Source organism: Dendropsophus ebraccatus, chromosome 11, assembly GCF_027789765.1.
Source record: "Dendropsophus ebraccatus isolate aDenEbr1 chromosome 11, aDenEbr1.pat, whole genome shotgun sequence".
NCBI classification, from domain to species: domain Eukaryota; kingdom Metazoa; phylum Chordata; class Amphibia; order Anura; family Hylidae; genus Dendropsophus; species Dendropsophus ebraccatus.
This window is the reverse complement of record NC_091464.1, coordinates 95,845,528-95,860,256: the sequence shown is the minus strand read 5'-3', so window position 1 is coordinate 95,860,256 and position 14,729 is coordinate 95,845,528. Positions and strand designations below refer to the sequence as shown.

Sequence of the window (14,729 nt, the reverse complement as noted above, 5' to 3'; positions counted from 1 at the left end):
CCCCATCATGGATTATACTTTAGAAGCCCCATAATCAGTTAGGATCCGTGTATGTAACAGCCCTGTAAAAGTGTGAGCGGAGTCTTGTAGTAGTATCTCACCTCGCACATTGAGCCGCAGCTCGCCCTCCACCTTTCGGAGAGAGTTAGTGATTGTACATCTGTAGACCCCGGCGTCATTCGCCTGCACCTCACTGATCCTGAGGGAGGCATTCCCTGCGGGCAGCTGGCTGGGGAACAGCGATGTCCGACCCCTGAAGTTTGGGTTCTGTTGATTCAGCGAGACTTCTCCATTCTCGTATCTGTACACGTCCCCGGTGTCTCCCACCTTCTCCCATACAACACTGATAGACTGGGATAGCTTCAAGGTGAAGGTGCACTGCAGGGTGACAGAGTCCCCAACCTGTCCCGAGGCGTCGGCCAGCGCCACATTGATGGAAACTGGAAGCATGAATGGAGGTCGCGGTTATTATAGTGTCTGATGTCTGAAACAAGGCGAATATCATCCAAGGACATAGAAAATACAACTGTACTGTGTATATGATGACACATACAGTCTGCATATACAGCCATGGAATATCGCATGCAACAAACGTTCCCTGCTGTGCTGGACTTACAGGGGAAACAGGTTGGGTGAAATCGGAGAAAAGTCTTCAATGTGCACCTATAGAGAATGTCCAGCCCCTATAGAGAACATACATGTGCGAGAAGGAGGATAAACCTGGAGGGGAGTGAGCGCACAGTGACCCTACTTGGTGGTCCAGCGTATGGTCAGCCATGATGTTGATCCTTGGTCTGGTCATACATCAAGTTATGCTGGACACTAATGACTACTAGTAGAAATAATTTCATGTGCTGCCTATATTTCCCATAGTGCCTCTTATAATGCTATAGAAGGGGGCGGAGTAATGACCTCCTCTGATGACCTAATCACATGACTGTCTGCCGGAGCTCATCCAGGAGAGAATGGTGGTTGGTGTCAGTTCACATTATGTGTAGTTTTGATGCATCTTTCTGTAAGATTTTAAGTCTTCAGGCCGTGCTCGCAAAAACACAGAAAATAGCTGCAAAATCAAAACGTGTGAGGGTAGGTACATAGAGATAGCAGCTAGATGGGGGGAGGGGTCAGATGATTATATCACAGTGTAATATACAGGAATTCAGCTGACCCAGGACACACCCTTCCTCTGAGATATAAAACACTGTGATTTTCTGGGGGTCAGACTGGGGATCACATGACCCATGATGAAAAGTATGGATGCTGCTGAGCTGGGATGAAACAGATGCCGCTGTACGATGGTGAGTGAGCACACCATATACATTATTGCAGTGTCCCAGAACAGACTCTCTATTCCTGTTCTGGAAAGCATATCCACTGCAACTGTTTGCCATGTCTCCCCCTGCAACTCTCAGGTTCTATGGTTATACTCAGGTTTCCTGTATATTCCTTTTTGCACATGTTTTTGTATAGTGGTTATGCAAAGGCTGGTGATCACGTGACCGTGCCTTGTTACCATGGTAACTCCAATGGCTGTCGAGCTTTGGCCAGGGGTTGTCATGTGACTTCCTCTAGTCCTCAGTTCCTGTTCCCTACCTCAGAGGGGATAGGTGTGTTCCCTGCCGTCTCTCTCCCCTGTTAGGAGAGTGGTCAGTGCTCTGCTGCTCCAGTTACTGGCTGTCCGCCTGCTTCAAGTGCCAAGAGTATTCTCTTATCTGGGTGTCGTTCCAGTCCTCAACCTCCTCATCAACTCAAGTTATTTACCGCAAGTACTCATTCTTCGTATATTCCACCCAGCATCTCTACTCTATTGTCACCACTACTCCCATCATCCGGCACGCTTCACCAACAGACTATTGCAGCACCACCTTTACTCTGCTCATACAAGGTTATTATATTCCCGGTTGCATCCGGAAGAGACTGTTGCTATTGGTTACTACCGTTACAATAAAATTGTAACCACCGTTGTTACTGAACCTTGGCATTGGTGTGTTAATCAGTGCCCCGACTAAGTGCAACAAAGAATCGCATGCCCAGTATCCCCGCATGGTCAGGAGCCTGGTTTCTAGCTGTATCACCCTCGTGCCTTCACCGTGACAACGCTATGCCCTACAGCTGCCCCGGTTCCTGCCTGTTAGTACCATCTACACTGCGGAGTGGCCCCATCGCATTATACCCTGGGGGGGGGGGGTGGGGGGACAGACCTGCGGTGTACAGTGCGGTAATGGTGGCTGCCATACAGAGTGCGTCACATGACATCACTTACCTGCACAGAAAATGATCAAGTCAATAACCAGGACGCTGAGCACTATGGGAACAATTCTGTAGAGAGAGAACAGGGTGAGTGTCTGCTCAGTGTGGACAGGGTTTATATGGTGACATTACACAGATAACTGTCCTCCATTCCAATGGACTGCACTGACAGCTCCACCACACTGACTGCAGCTCCGCAGTAACCAGGCCAACAGGAATTCATCTACGTATCACTAAATGTGTCTTTACCTTGTATAGTATAGTATAATAACACACACTGCCAGGGGCGGATTAACTTTATCATAGGCTGTTCACCAGGCCTGGGCCCCTCCCCCCACTGTAACTATGGCAGCACTAGCCTGGTGTTCATAGTACAGGATAGATAATATGATAAAAGCAGCTATTTTTATTTTGCAAATCATGACAGAACTGTAACCAGGAGACAATACACCACTAAAAGTATGAGTCTTCTTGGGTGGCCATGGGTCCCCCTAGGAGCTCAGGGCCCCGGGCTACCGCCCGAAAAGGACATATTATAATCCACTACTGCACACTGCTGATATAATGTGCCTGCACTTACACTCAGCCATTCACACTGCTGTAGAGAACAATTTCTGTCACTGTCCTCCTGCACAGCTCTGTGATTCTCACTTCCTGATTGGTTCCTGCTGAACACACACCCCTTCCCCATTGCTGTCATGTGACCACACAGACCTCTGGCGGCAGCCCTGCTTCTCTATTCTAGCCTGTTGTACTACACTACTGCATGATGGGGATCTGCAGCTCCATCCGGTATCTACAACCTGCTGCTGTTTATCAGGGTTATACAGTTACTATACATTATATACCACATGCTGCTATACTGTACAGTAACTTATATATCACATATCCAGCTGCTGTGTTATCAGGGTTATACAGTTACTATACATTATATACCACATTCTGATTGCTATACTGCACAGTAACTTATATATCACATATCCAGCTGTTGTGTTATCAGGGTTATACAGTTACTATACATTATACACCACATGCTGATTGCTATACTGTACAGTAACTTATATATCACATATCCAGCTGCTGTGTTATCAGGGTTATACAGTTACTATACATTATATACCAAATGCTGATTGCTATACTGCACAGTAACTTATATATCACATATCCAGCTGTTGTGTTATCAGGGTTATACAGTTACTATACATTATACACCACATGCTGATTGCTATACTGTACAGTAACTTATATATCACATATCCAGCTGCTGTGTTATCAGGGTTATACAGTTACTATACATTATACACCACATGCTGCTATACTGTACAGTAACTTATATATCACATATCCAGCTGCTGTGTTATCAGGGTTATACAGTTACTATACATTATACACCACATGCTGATTGCTATACTGTACAGTAACTTATATATCACATATCCAGCTGCTGTGTTATCAGGGTTATACAGTTACTATACATTATACACCACATGCTGATTGCTATACTGTACAGTAACTTATATATCACATATCCAGCTGCTGTGTTATCAGGGTTATACAGTTACTATACATTATACACCACATGCTGATTGCTATACTCTACAGTAACCTATAATATCACAGATTCAGCTGCTTCTCATTGCTTCTCATCTGTTCTATGTGTTATTCAGAATAAAAAACATTATATTTCGGGTGTGGAACAAATTGTCTGCAAATCAGTGATTTCTTATGGGAAAATTAGCTTTGGTATAAGAGTGGATTTGGATTACAAGCGCCGTCCTGGAACGAATTATGCTCCTAATCCAAGCCGCCACTGTGTCTATTACTTCCTACAGATAGGGGGACATGTATCAAGCAGCGTACCTTGTGCTCCTTAGCAATCTCTGGTGTATGTGTGATGTGCACAGACCTTCGTCAGATTTACTGTACAGTGTAGCTCGGTGTATGTGTGACTATGACAGCTTGCGGCTGTTTTTTTCCTTATTGACTTTTGTGGCGTGTTATTATTAAGAATTTACTTAGCTGTGATTTATCATCTGCGCATTTTGGAATATTTGCATATTTATTCGCATCTGTACTCCAGTCCGCAGTGCCAGGGAAGCTATGGCAGGTAATATATGTGAACCAACATGCGAATATTCATAAACACCTGACTAGGCTGCAAACATATAAGCCAGTGCGCAGTGATAACAATATTCGGAAAAAAAGGTGCAAATGATAAATGTCCATAGTGCGTATTATTTCTTACAGAGAATACATATTATTTCCTACAGATAGTACATGTTATTTCCTACAGATAGTACGTATTATTTCCTACAGATAGTACATGTTATTTCCTACAGATAGTACGTATTATTTCCTACAGAGAATACGTATTATTTCCTACAGATAGTACGTATTATTTCCTACAGAGAATACGTATTATTTCCTACAGAGAATACGTATTATTTCCTACAGATAGTACGTATTATTTCCAACAGAGAATACGTATTATTTCCTACAGATAGTACATGTTATTTCCTACAGATAGTACGTATTATTTCCTACAGATAGTACGTATTATTTCCTACAGATAGTACATGTTATTTCCTACAGAGAATACATATTATTTCCTACAGAGTACGTATTATTTCCTACAGATAGTACGTATTATTTCCTACAGATAGTACATGTTATTTCTTACAGAGTACGTATTATTTCCTACAGATAGTACGTATTATTTCCTACAGAGTACGTATTATTTCCTACAGAAAGTACATGTTATTTCCTACAGATAGTACGTATTATTTCCTACAGATAGTACATATTATTTCCTACAGATAGTACATGTTATTTCCTACAGATAGTACATGTTATTTCCTACAGAGAATACGTATTATTTCCTACAGAGTACGTATTATTTCCTACAGATAGTACGTATTATTTCCTACAGAGTACGTATTATTTCCTACAGATAGTACATGTTATTTCTTACAGAGTACGTATTATTTCCTACAGATAGTACATGTTATTTCTTACAGAGTACGTATTATTTCCTACAGATAGTACGTATTATTTCCTACAGAAAGTACATGTTATTTCCTACAGATAGTACATGTTATTTCCTACAGATAGTACGTATTATTTCCTACAGATAGTACATGTTATTTCCTACAGAAAGTACGTATTACTAGTGAATAGCGAACAGTAAAATGTTCGAGTTCGAGTCGAACCTCGAACAGTAGTGAAGTTCGGTATGAACCCCATTAAAGTCAATGAGGAGATGTTCGAGTTAATTTTGACACCTATACAGGCGAAGGGGGAAGCTGGAATTACCATGGAGAAGAGGAAACTGGATACATGGAACAACTTAGTGAAGAAAATTTGGCTCTAAGAATGACAGAAAAAAAATTAAGAGGGTAAAATACTTCATTTATTGATGAGTGAATAGTAAGCTATTCACGCTAGACCAAAACATATGCTTCAATTTAAATTCATCACTAGTGTTAGATGCATCCAGGCATGCTTCCCCTGCACACAGCACCCACCGCTGTCATTGTGTGTGTGTGTGTATGTGTGTGTGTTATTTGGTCAGAAAAAAAAAAAAAAAGGAAAATTTGGCAGCACATCTATGACTCTGTTCACACTGCAGGTTGCACGCTGCTAGTGGTTTAAGTACTGACAAAAAAAAAAAAAAAAAGTGCAGCAGCAACCCACAGGTGCAAGGGCCTACCGTATATACTCCTCCCAGCGTACTTAAACACTTTTTATTTTTTCCTCTACTGACGCTTTGCGGGTAAATACAACATATCACCTCAGTCAGAGAATCAGAGGCTTGATCAAAAAAGGCCCAGGCCTCACAGGTTCAGGACCTCTTAGACGGTGAAAACCTACTACTGGTCTCCCCACTGCCACCACTGACCACGGCTGGCGCAGTAATATCAGCGGACTTGTGCAAGACCACGTTGGATCTGCAATGACATCATCATCATCATCATCATTATTGTCATGACAGGTGACTTCCTCTATCTGACAGTCTACATGCTCAAACTGCGGGCTAGAAGCCACAGGCACTTTCAGGCATTGCTGACCGCTCGGTATTTCTGATGGCCAGCTTCCTGATCCTCCTCTGAGGGCATCAGCAATTGGGCGCTAGAGCAGACTAAATCATCCTCTTTGGCCTCTTGATCTTTTGAGCCGCCTTCTGACCCCAACTGCATTGTGTGGTCAAAGAGCTCTTCAGAATGTGGATTATTTTCAGTGGTCTGTATATTGGGTAGAGACATTCTACCCGTGTTTGCTTACTCCTCCCAGCGTACACACGATAAACACCTGCTGTGTAGATATAAGTGAGGATCTTAGCAAACTATTTGATCAAAGAGTGTACCATGTCGCCACGTTATGGTGTCCTTCGAGACATGGTCCCTACTCCAGCATTCTCGCACTAGCAATGGCCTCTCCTGGGCTTATCTGCCCAGTTGTAGCTTAATAAAGCCCAGAAGAGGCCATTGCTAGTGTGAGAATGCTGGAGTAGGGACCATGTCTCGAGGACGCCTTAACGTGGCGACATGGTACACTCTGTTTGATCAAATAGTTTGCTAAGATCCTCACTTTTTAATATCTACAGAGCAGGTGTTTATCGTGTGTACGCTGGGAGGAGTATATACCGTAGGCCCCTGCACCTGTAGGTTGCTGCTGCACTTTTTGTTTTTTGTCTGTTATTTGGTCAGACACATTCTACAGTGGTGTGGCTGTCATAGAAACCATGTAAGAGACCCTGTGATTTGAAGGTTCACACTTTAAATCTTTTAAAGAGTATCTAAGAGAAAGCAAATTTAAATTGAATTAGATGGAAAAACCACCCATTACTACCACCCAGGCCTGGATTGGTAATCTGGCAGACTGGGCAAATGCCCGCTGGGCTGCCCGATTGCCGCGGCAGGGGCGGGCTGGGCCCGGAGGCCGTTAAAGGGCCGCCGGACCTCTTGTAAGTTCAGTGAGCTTCCGAGATGCCGGCCCCAGCCGGAAGCTCACTGATACAGCACCACGGCGCCTGGACTTCTCGCTCCCGCTCGGCAGCTGACATGTGACGTCCTCATGTCACATGTCAGCCGCTGAGCAGTAGAGAGGAGAAGTCCGGGCGCGGCGGTGCTGTATCAGTGAGCTTCCGGCTGGGGCCGGCGTCTCAGAAGCTCACTGAACTTACAAGAGAAGCTGCCAGGCCAGAGGGAGATCCAGGATCCAGGTGAGGTGAGTCTATTTTTTTTTTTTTTCATTTTTCCCATAAATGCTGCAATCTGGGGGCTGCACAGGGGGTCTATACTATGGGGGGGCTGGCTGCACAGGGGATCTATACTATGGGGGGGCTGGCGCACAGGGGGTCTATACTATGGGGGGGCTGGCTGCACAGGGGTCTATACCATGGGGGAGGCTGGCTGCACAGGGGGTCTATACTATGGGGGGGGGGCTGGCTGCACAGGGGATCTATACTATGGGGGGGCTGGCTGCACAGGGGGTCTATACTATGGGGGGGGGCTGGCTGCACAGGGGGTCTATACTATGGGGGGGCTGGCGCACAGGGGGTCTATACTATGGGGGGGCTGGCTGCACAGGGGTCTATACCATGGGGGAGGCTGGCTGCACAGGGGGTCTATACTATGGGGGGGGGCTGGCTGCACAGGGGATCTATACTATGGGGGGGCTGGCTGCACAGGGGGTCTATACTATGGGGGGGGCTGGCTGCACAGGGGATCTATACTATGGGGGGGCTGGCGCACAGGGGGTCTATACTATGGGGGGGCTGGCTGCACAGGGGTCTATACTATGGGGGGGCTGGCTGCACAGGGGGTCTATACTATGGGGGGGGCTGGCTGCACAGGGGGTCTATACTATGGGGGAGCTGGCTGCACAGGGGTCTATACTATGGGGGGGCTGCACAGGGGGTCTATACTATAGGGGGGCTGGCTGCACAGGGGGTCTATACTATAGGGGGGCTGGCTGCACAGGGGGTCTATAATATGGGGGGGCTGGCTGTAAAGGGGGTCTATAATATGGGGGGCTGGCTGCACAGGGGGTCTATACTATGGGGGGCTGGCTGCACAGGGGGTCTATAATATGGGGGGATGGCTGCACAGGGGGTCTATACTATGGGGGGGGCTGGCTGCACAGGGGGTCTATACTATGGGGGGCTGGCTGCACAGGGAGTTTATACTATGGGGGGGAGCTGGCTGCACGGGGGTCTATACTATGGGGGGGCTGGTTGGCTGCACAGGGGGTCTATACTATGGGGGGGCTGGCTGGCTGCACAGGGGGTCTATTCTGTGGGGGGCTGGCCGCACAGGGGGTCTATACTATGAGGGGGCTACACAGGGGGTCTGTACTGTGGAGGCTACACAAGGGGTCTATACTGTGGGGGGCTACACAGGGGGTCTATACTGTGGGGGGGCTACACAGCGGGTCTATACTATGGGGGGCTAAAAAGGGGCCTATAATACGGCGGCTAAAAAGGGGCCTATAATATGGGGGCTACACATGGGGTCTATACTAAGGGGGGCTACACAGGGGGCCTATACTATGTGGGGGCTACACGGGGGATCCTATACTATGTGGGGGCTACCTGGGGGGTCTCTACTCTGGGGGCTACAAAAGGGAGGCTATACTATGCGGGGGCTACAAAGGGGCCTAACCTATGTGGAGAGTACTTTGAGGGGTTTATACTATGGGGGTTACACAGGGGGCTACACTACATGGGTCTACTATACAGGAAAGGAGTGGGGCTATATTACATGGGGCTGCTGCACAGGAAAAGGCGGGTTATACTTCATAGGGCTGCTGCAACGGGGGGGGGGGGGGCTATCATATATGGGGACTGATTTACAAAGGGGGTCTATACTATATGGAGGCATGAGGGTTCTATAGTATATGCAGAAACACAGGGGACCTAATACTATGTGGGGTTATGGAGGAAGCCTATATGGGAGCACAAAGAGGGTCAAATTATATTGCACACAGAGGGACCTAACTACCATAGGGGGCATAAAAGAGTAACCTAATACCGTATGGGGGCAGAGCACACAGAAGGCCTATTGCTAAATAGAAGCACAGAGGGGGCTCAGTAATATATAGGGAACAAAGGGGGCATAATAATATATGGGAACATAGAGGGGCCTGGCTACTAGTGAGAGGCTCAAAGTGGGGCTAACTGCATACATGGGGGCACAGAGGAGCAATGTAACTATGTGAAGCAATACACATGAGGACTTTGTATAGAAAATAGCATGGTGCTGGAATGAGGAGCCTAAAATGTTTGTCTGATAGATTCTATGGAGACGATTGGAGAAGACTTTGTGATAGCCGGGCCGGATGGAGAAGAAAAGGAAAAATGAACAACCATGATTAGCAAAAATGTCGCTTGCAGTTCATACAGACAAGACGCCCCCGGTAAGTCACTGGATGTAGCTGCACTATAATCAATTATTATGTCTGCAGAACCTGCGTCTGCTGGATCTACCTCTATATGGTCACTGCTTAGGGAGTAAAGTGGTATTATCCAGTTACTGTGTTGTGAAGATGGTAGTGGTCATGGTGTATTATTTGCCCTGTGTATACTGGTATCATTGGTAATTGTGTTTATATGGTGGATATTATTCTGTATCAGTATTCAGTTTTTTGAATCCTGGATAGCCCCATAGGTAGGCGTCACTGAATGAGGCGGGTAAGAAAGGTGGGAGATTGTCTATAATGGCAGATTCTGCCTGAGACGGCGTCTGATCAGTCCTGTAGTCTGTACTATAGTCGGCAGTGTGATAATACAGTGCCCCTATGTATTATCTGTTATATCGCTCTTTGTGTAGTGGTAGTGGATGCTTATTCCTGTCATTAGTGTCCGTGGTCCTTTTTCTCCCCTTCTTGTGATGATGATGGAGGTCACCATATGAAATGAGGGACAAAGGTTGTGACCTAGTGAATCAGAGTCTGCCAAAGCTTGCATTGCGGTAAGAGCTGATTATTGGCAAGGGCAATGCTAGAAATGCTCCTTCGGCTGATAATCTGCCCGTGTAAAAGGGCCGTAACACAGAATCATCGGCTGTACGGGCAGTAAAATATATTGCTATCGCCTGCACGTCTCACTGTGGCCATGTCACGAGTGGCTGGGGAAGATAAGACACTAGACAGTGGGCCCTAACTCTGACCCCACCCACTGTCACCTGCCTACTTGCCTCGGTCGACCCTAGGCGGTCGCGGACAACCACGAAGACAATCCCTATGCTGTATACGTGCAGAACATAAAACGCAGACAGACAGACAAACACAAAGCGGGAAGTCAACTAGCCGAGTCAATAACCAAACGAGCAACGCAGTACAAAATCGGAACCAAACGGAGAGTCAGGGGACAGGCAAAAAGGTCAGAATCCGGGCAAGTTGAAATGAGAAAGGATATAGCAGAATACAAGGGACTGGGGAGCTGGGATCAGAAACAACTAATAGCCAGCGTTAACCTGCTGGCTACACTGAAACTTTATACTGGACCAGGAGCCCGGACCAAAGGCTGATTGGTCCGGCCTCCTGAGTCCAGCCTCACTGCAGCTGGTGCACTGCAGGCTGAGCGGCCGGGCGACCTGCCACTCAGCCTGAGTGCAAAACACATCAGCTGCGTGCCGGCCGGCCAGCTGACGGTCACGTGACCCCACGGCGTCCCCGGTTGCTAGGGACGCCGTCGGGTCTCCGTGACGTCACTCGGCTCCGGCGGGCGGAGCAGCGGCGCGCTCCCGAGCCGACAGCCGGAGCCGAGCTGGAAGGAGACGCCACTGGAGCCGGACAAGGTAAGTTCCTTACAGGCCAATAGCAATATAATGATCATTTGTGCGGCCCGGCTGCTTGGTTAATCGTACCCTATGAGGGCACTGCAAACACCGGGGGTATTGTATGTGGGCTGGTAGGGTTAGACTGCCAGGGCTGCTTTTTAGTCCCAGTCCGGCCCTGCTACCACCTCTACCAACCTGATTGATCCTACCTGCTAAACAGTGACTTTTTCAACCTAAAAACATAAATGGATTTTGTGGCTCTTGGGAGTATTCAATTTGCAAAACACAGCAATCACTGAGCTCAAGCATTACTATGACCATGCTGCATTTTCACTGTCTGTTCTTTTGATGTGCTTTGAAATTGAAGATTAAAAAAACAGCCAATAAAGTGTCCGTTACCGAGCTGCTGGCTTCTGCCTTTGAAAGAGCTACAAAATGAAAGGAAGGCAGAGGACACCCCTCAATGGGGGATGTCCGGGTTAATTTTGACACCTTTATGTAGGAGAAACTGTAATTATCCTCCAGAAGAGTACACTGTAAACATGGAAGAACTCATAGCCTAAAATTTGGCTTTAACAACATACATCTAACAGATGAAGAGATTATTGAAAAAAAAAGAGTGGCTCTACAATGCAGACTGTCAAAAATGGGCTCTGTACCCACTCAGGATAATATCAAACCACAAACTCCTGTGTTTGATGAGTCATTAACCACACTAGAGAAACATTATGCTCAACTCTCTTTAGAAAGGAAATTAATGAAAAGGATAGCTGTTACTATGTATACCTGAAATACAGAAGAGAACTGGGAGAATGTTAAGATGTTCTAAACTATCACTATGACCATGCTGCATTTTCAATGCCTGTTCTTTTGATTTGATTTGAAATTGAAGATTAAAGGGAACCTGTCACCCCCCGTGCCAGGGTGACAAGCTCCCGACCCTCCGCTACAGCCCCCTATACTCACCTGATCCCGCCGGGTCCCGCTTCTGGATCCGGTCGGGTCACGGAGATCTCAGCCGCTGCAGCCCGGCGCGCACGCTGAGAGATGAGTCCAATGCTCATAGAGAATGACGGAGCGCTGGACTCTCCGTCATTCTCTATGAGCGTTGGACTTATCTCTCAGCACGCGCGCCGGGCTGCAGCGGCTGAGATCTCTGTGACCTGACCGGATCCAGAAGCGGGACCTGGCGGGATCAGGTGAGTATAGGGGGCTGTTGCGGGGGGTCGGGAGCCTGTCACTCCGGCACGGGGGGTGACAGATTCCCTTTAAAAAAACAGCTGATAAATTGGCCTTTACTGAGCTGCTGGCTTCTGCCTTTGAAAGAGCTAAAAAATGAAAGGAAGGCAGAGGACACCCCTCAATGGGAGATGTCCCGGTTAGTTTTGACACCTATATGTAGGAGAAACTGTAATTATCCTCCAGAAGAGTACACTGTTAACATGGAACAACTCATAGCCTAAAATTTGGCTTTAACAGATGACGAGATAATTTTAAATAAAGTGGATCTGCAATGCAGACTGTCAAAATGGGCTCTGTACCCATTTAGGATAAAATTAGACCACAACCTCCTCTGTAAGAAACATCGATACATCTAACAGATGCAAAAAAAAGTGGATCTGCAATGCAGACTGTCAAAGATTACCCACTTTTTACCCACTGAGGATAAATTGGTACCATTGGTGCCAGCGAGAACAGCCCAGCGAGAAACACGGAGGTTGCGGTTCAACTAAATCAGGTAGCAGGAGAGAAAGAGGCATTTAACCATTTTGAGGCCTACAAAAGGGATGATGAGACAGAGGCTGTATGTAGTGCGCATCACGTTCATACAGGTGTATTTTTCAAAAATATATTCTGTTAAAACATTTGGAACGCTAGCTGTGACCTTGACCGTGCTTACGGGTCCATGTGTCTGTAGTCAGATGGACCTTGGTGGACACAGATGCAGCCAACATGCTTGAGATATTTTCTGCAACGTGCTGGGCCAGGGCAGGGACAGCTTTTCTTGCCTGCTAGGCATCTGATACTGGGGACATGCCAGGGCCAGAACGTGGCGGAAGCCAACTGTGTCCACCAGGCAGAAAGGCAACGTTTCCAAAGCCAACAGCCTGGCAATGCTGACATTAAGTTTTTTGGCTTTGGGATGGTTGGGGTGAAAGCATTTCTCATGCTCCCACACCTGGTACACAGAAGGCTGGCTGCCGGACTGGCAGCTGTACGGCGTGCAGGTCATACTGGTGGTAGGAGAAGGTGTCAGCTGTGTTGGTGGCGGTGGAGAGCGGCCGACAGGATCTTTGTTTGGAGATGGTGCTTGATAGTGCTGCATCGGCACATCAGCAGAAGAGGGAGGCTTTGCCTTGGAAGTGGAGGCGGAGGCTGTAGATGTGACGCTAGTTGGAAGCTCAGGACCTGTGTAGCCTTTTTTCTCAGAGCGACTATTCCACAGCAATTCATGCTTTCCCTGCATGTGCCTGTTCATGCTCGTGGTACTTAAACACTTTTTATTTTTTCCTCTACTGAAGCGTTGCCGGCAAATATGACATACCAACTCAGTCAGAGAATCAGAGGCTTGATCAAAAAAGGCCCAGGCTTCACAGGTTCAGGACCTCTTAGACGGTGAAAACCTACTACTGGTCTCCCCACTGCCGCCACTGACCACGGCTGGCGCAGTAATATCAGCAGACTTGTGCGACCGCCCTCTCCCTTTCTTAGGTGGGACCCGCAGTGTAACTACCTCATCCTCCACTGATAATGCCCTCGGCAGCTGTCGCTCCAAAGACCTAGTTGGATCCGCAATGTCATCATCATCATCATCATTATTGTCATGACAGGTGACTTCCTCTATCTGACAGTCTACATGCTCAAACTGCGGGCTAGAAGCCACAGGCACTTTCAGGCATTGCTGACCGCTCGGTATTTCTGACGGCCAGCTTCCTGATCCTCCTCTGAGGGCATCAGCAATTGGGCGTCAGAGCAGACTAAATCATCCTCTTTGGCCTCTTGATCTTTTGAGCCGCCTTCTGACCCCAACTGCATTGTGTGGTCAAAAAGCTCTTCAGAATGTGGATTATTTTCAGTGGTCTGTATATTGGGTAGAGACATTCTACCCATGTTTGCTTACAGTTGGACTGACGAGGATGATGATGACATTTGTGGCCGTGACTGAGATGCAGAGGAGGTCAAAGCACTTGATTCAAGGGCCGATAACCACTGAAGAACAGATTGACGACGCTGTTTATTAATAAGGCGCACAGGAAACCGAGCAAGGGAGGACAGGCCTGACGGTCCTACTACTGACGATGTTCTCGCTTGTAAGTTGGCCGGAGCACTGGTCCATGTGTCTGTAGTCAGATGGACCTTGGTGGACACAGACGCAGCCAACGGGCTTGAGATATTTTCTGCAATGTGCTGGGCCAGGGCAGGGACAGCTTTTCTTGCAAAGAAATGCCTGCTAGGCATCTGATACTGGGAACATGCCAGGGCCAGAACGTGGCGGAAGCACTACCTGGCGCTCTACCTCTATCTCCCCTTCTTACACCTGATACTGCTCGCTCACCACCTCTGGTTCTCACCATGTTCACAAGATAGATATGAAATCTTAGATAGAAGATAAAAAAAAAAAAAAAAGATCAAAACCTAAAATGGTATGAGGGGAAAGATGTTAAAAAGAACCCCCCCCCCATCCAACAGATAGAAGCA

General features: G+C 47.2%; 1 protein-coding gene across 1 annotated transcript in view; it reads right to left on the bottom strand.

Annotated features, from left to right (window-relative positions):
* The window catches only part of LOC138767445 (butyrophilin-like protein 2), a 50,626-nt gene extending 37,117 nt beyond the window's left edge, over window positions 1–13,509 (bottom strand). Inside the window, exons 1-3 of the mRNA XM_069944946.1 lie at window positions 13,040–13,509; window positions 2,264–2,319; window positions 102–440 (exon numbers count right to left, since the gene is read on the bottom strand). Coding sequence (XP_069801047.1) covers window positions 102–440; window positions 2,264–2,319; window positions 13,040–13,509 — 865 coding nt within the window. The remainder of the gene's footprint in view (window positions 1–101; window positions 441–2,263; window positions 2,320–13,039) is intronic.
* Between the last annotated feature and the right edge of the window lie 1,220 nt (window positions 13,510–14,729).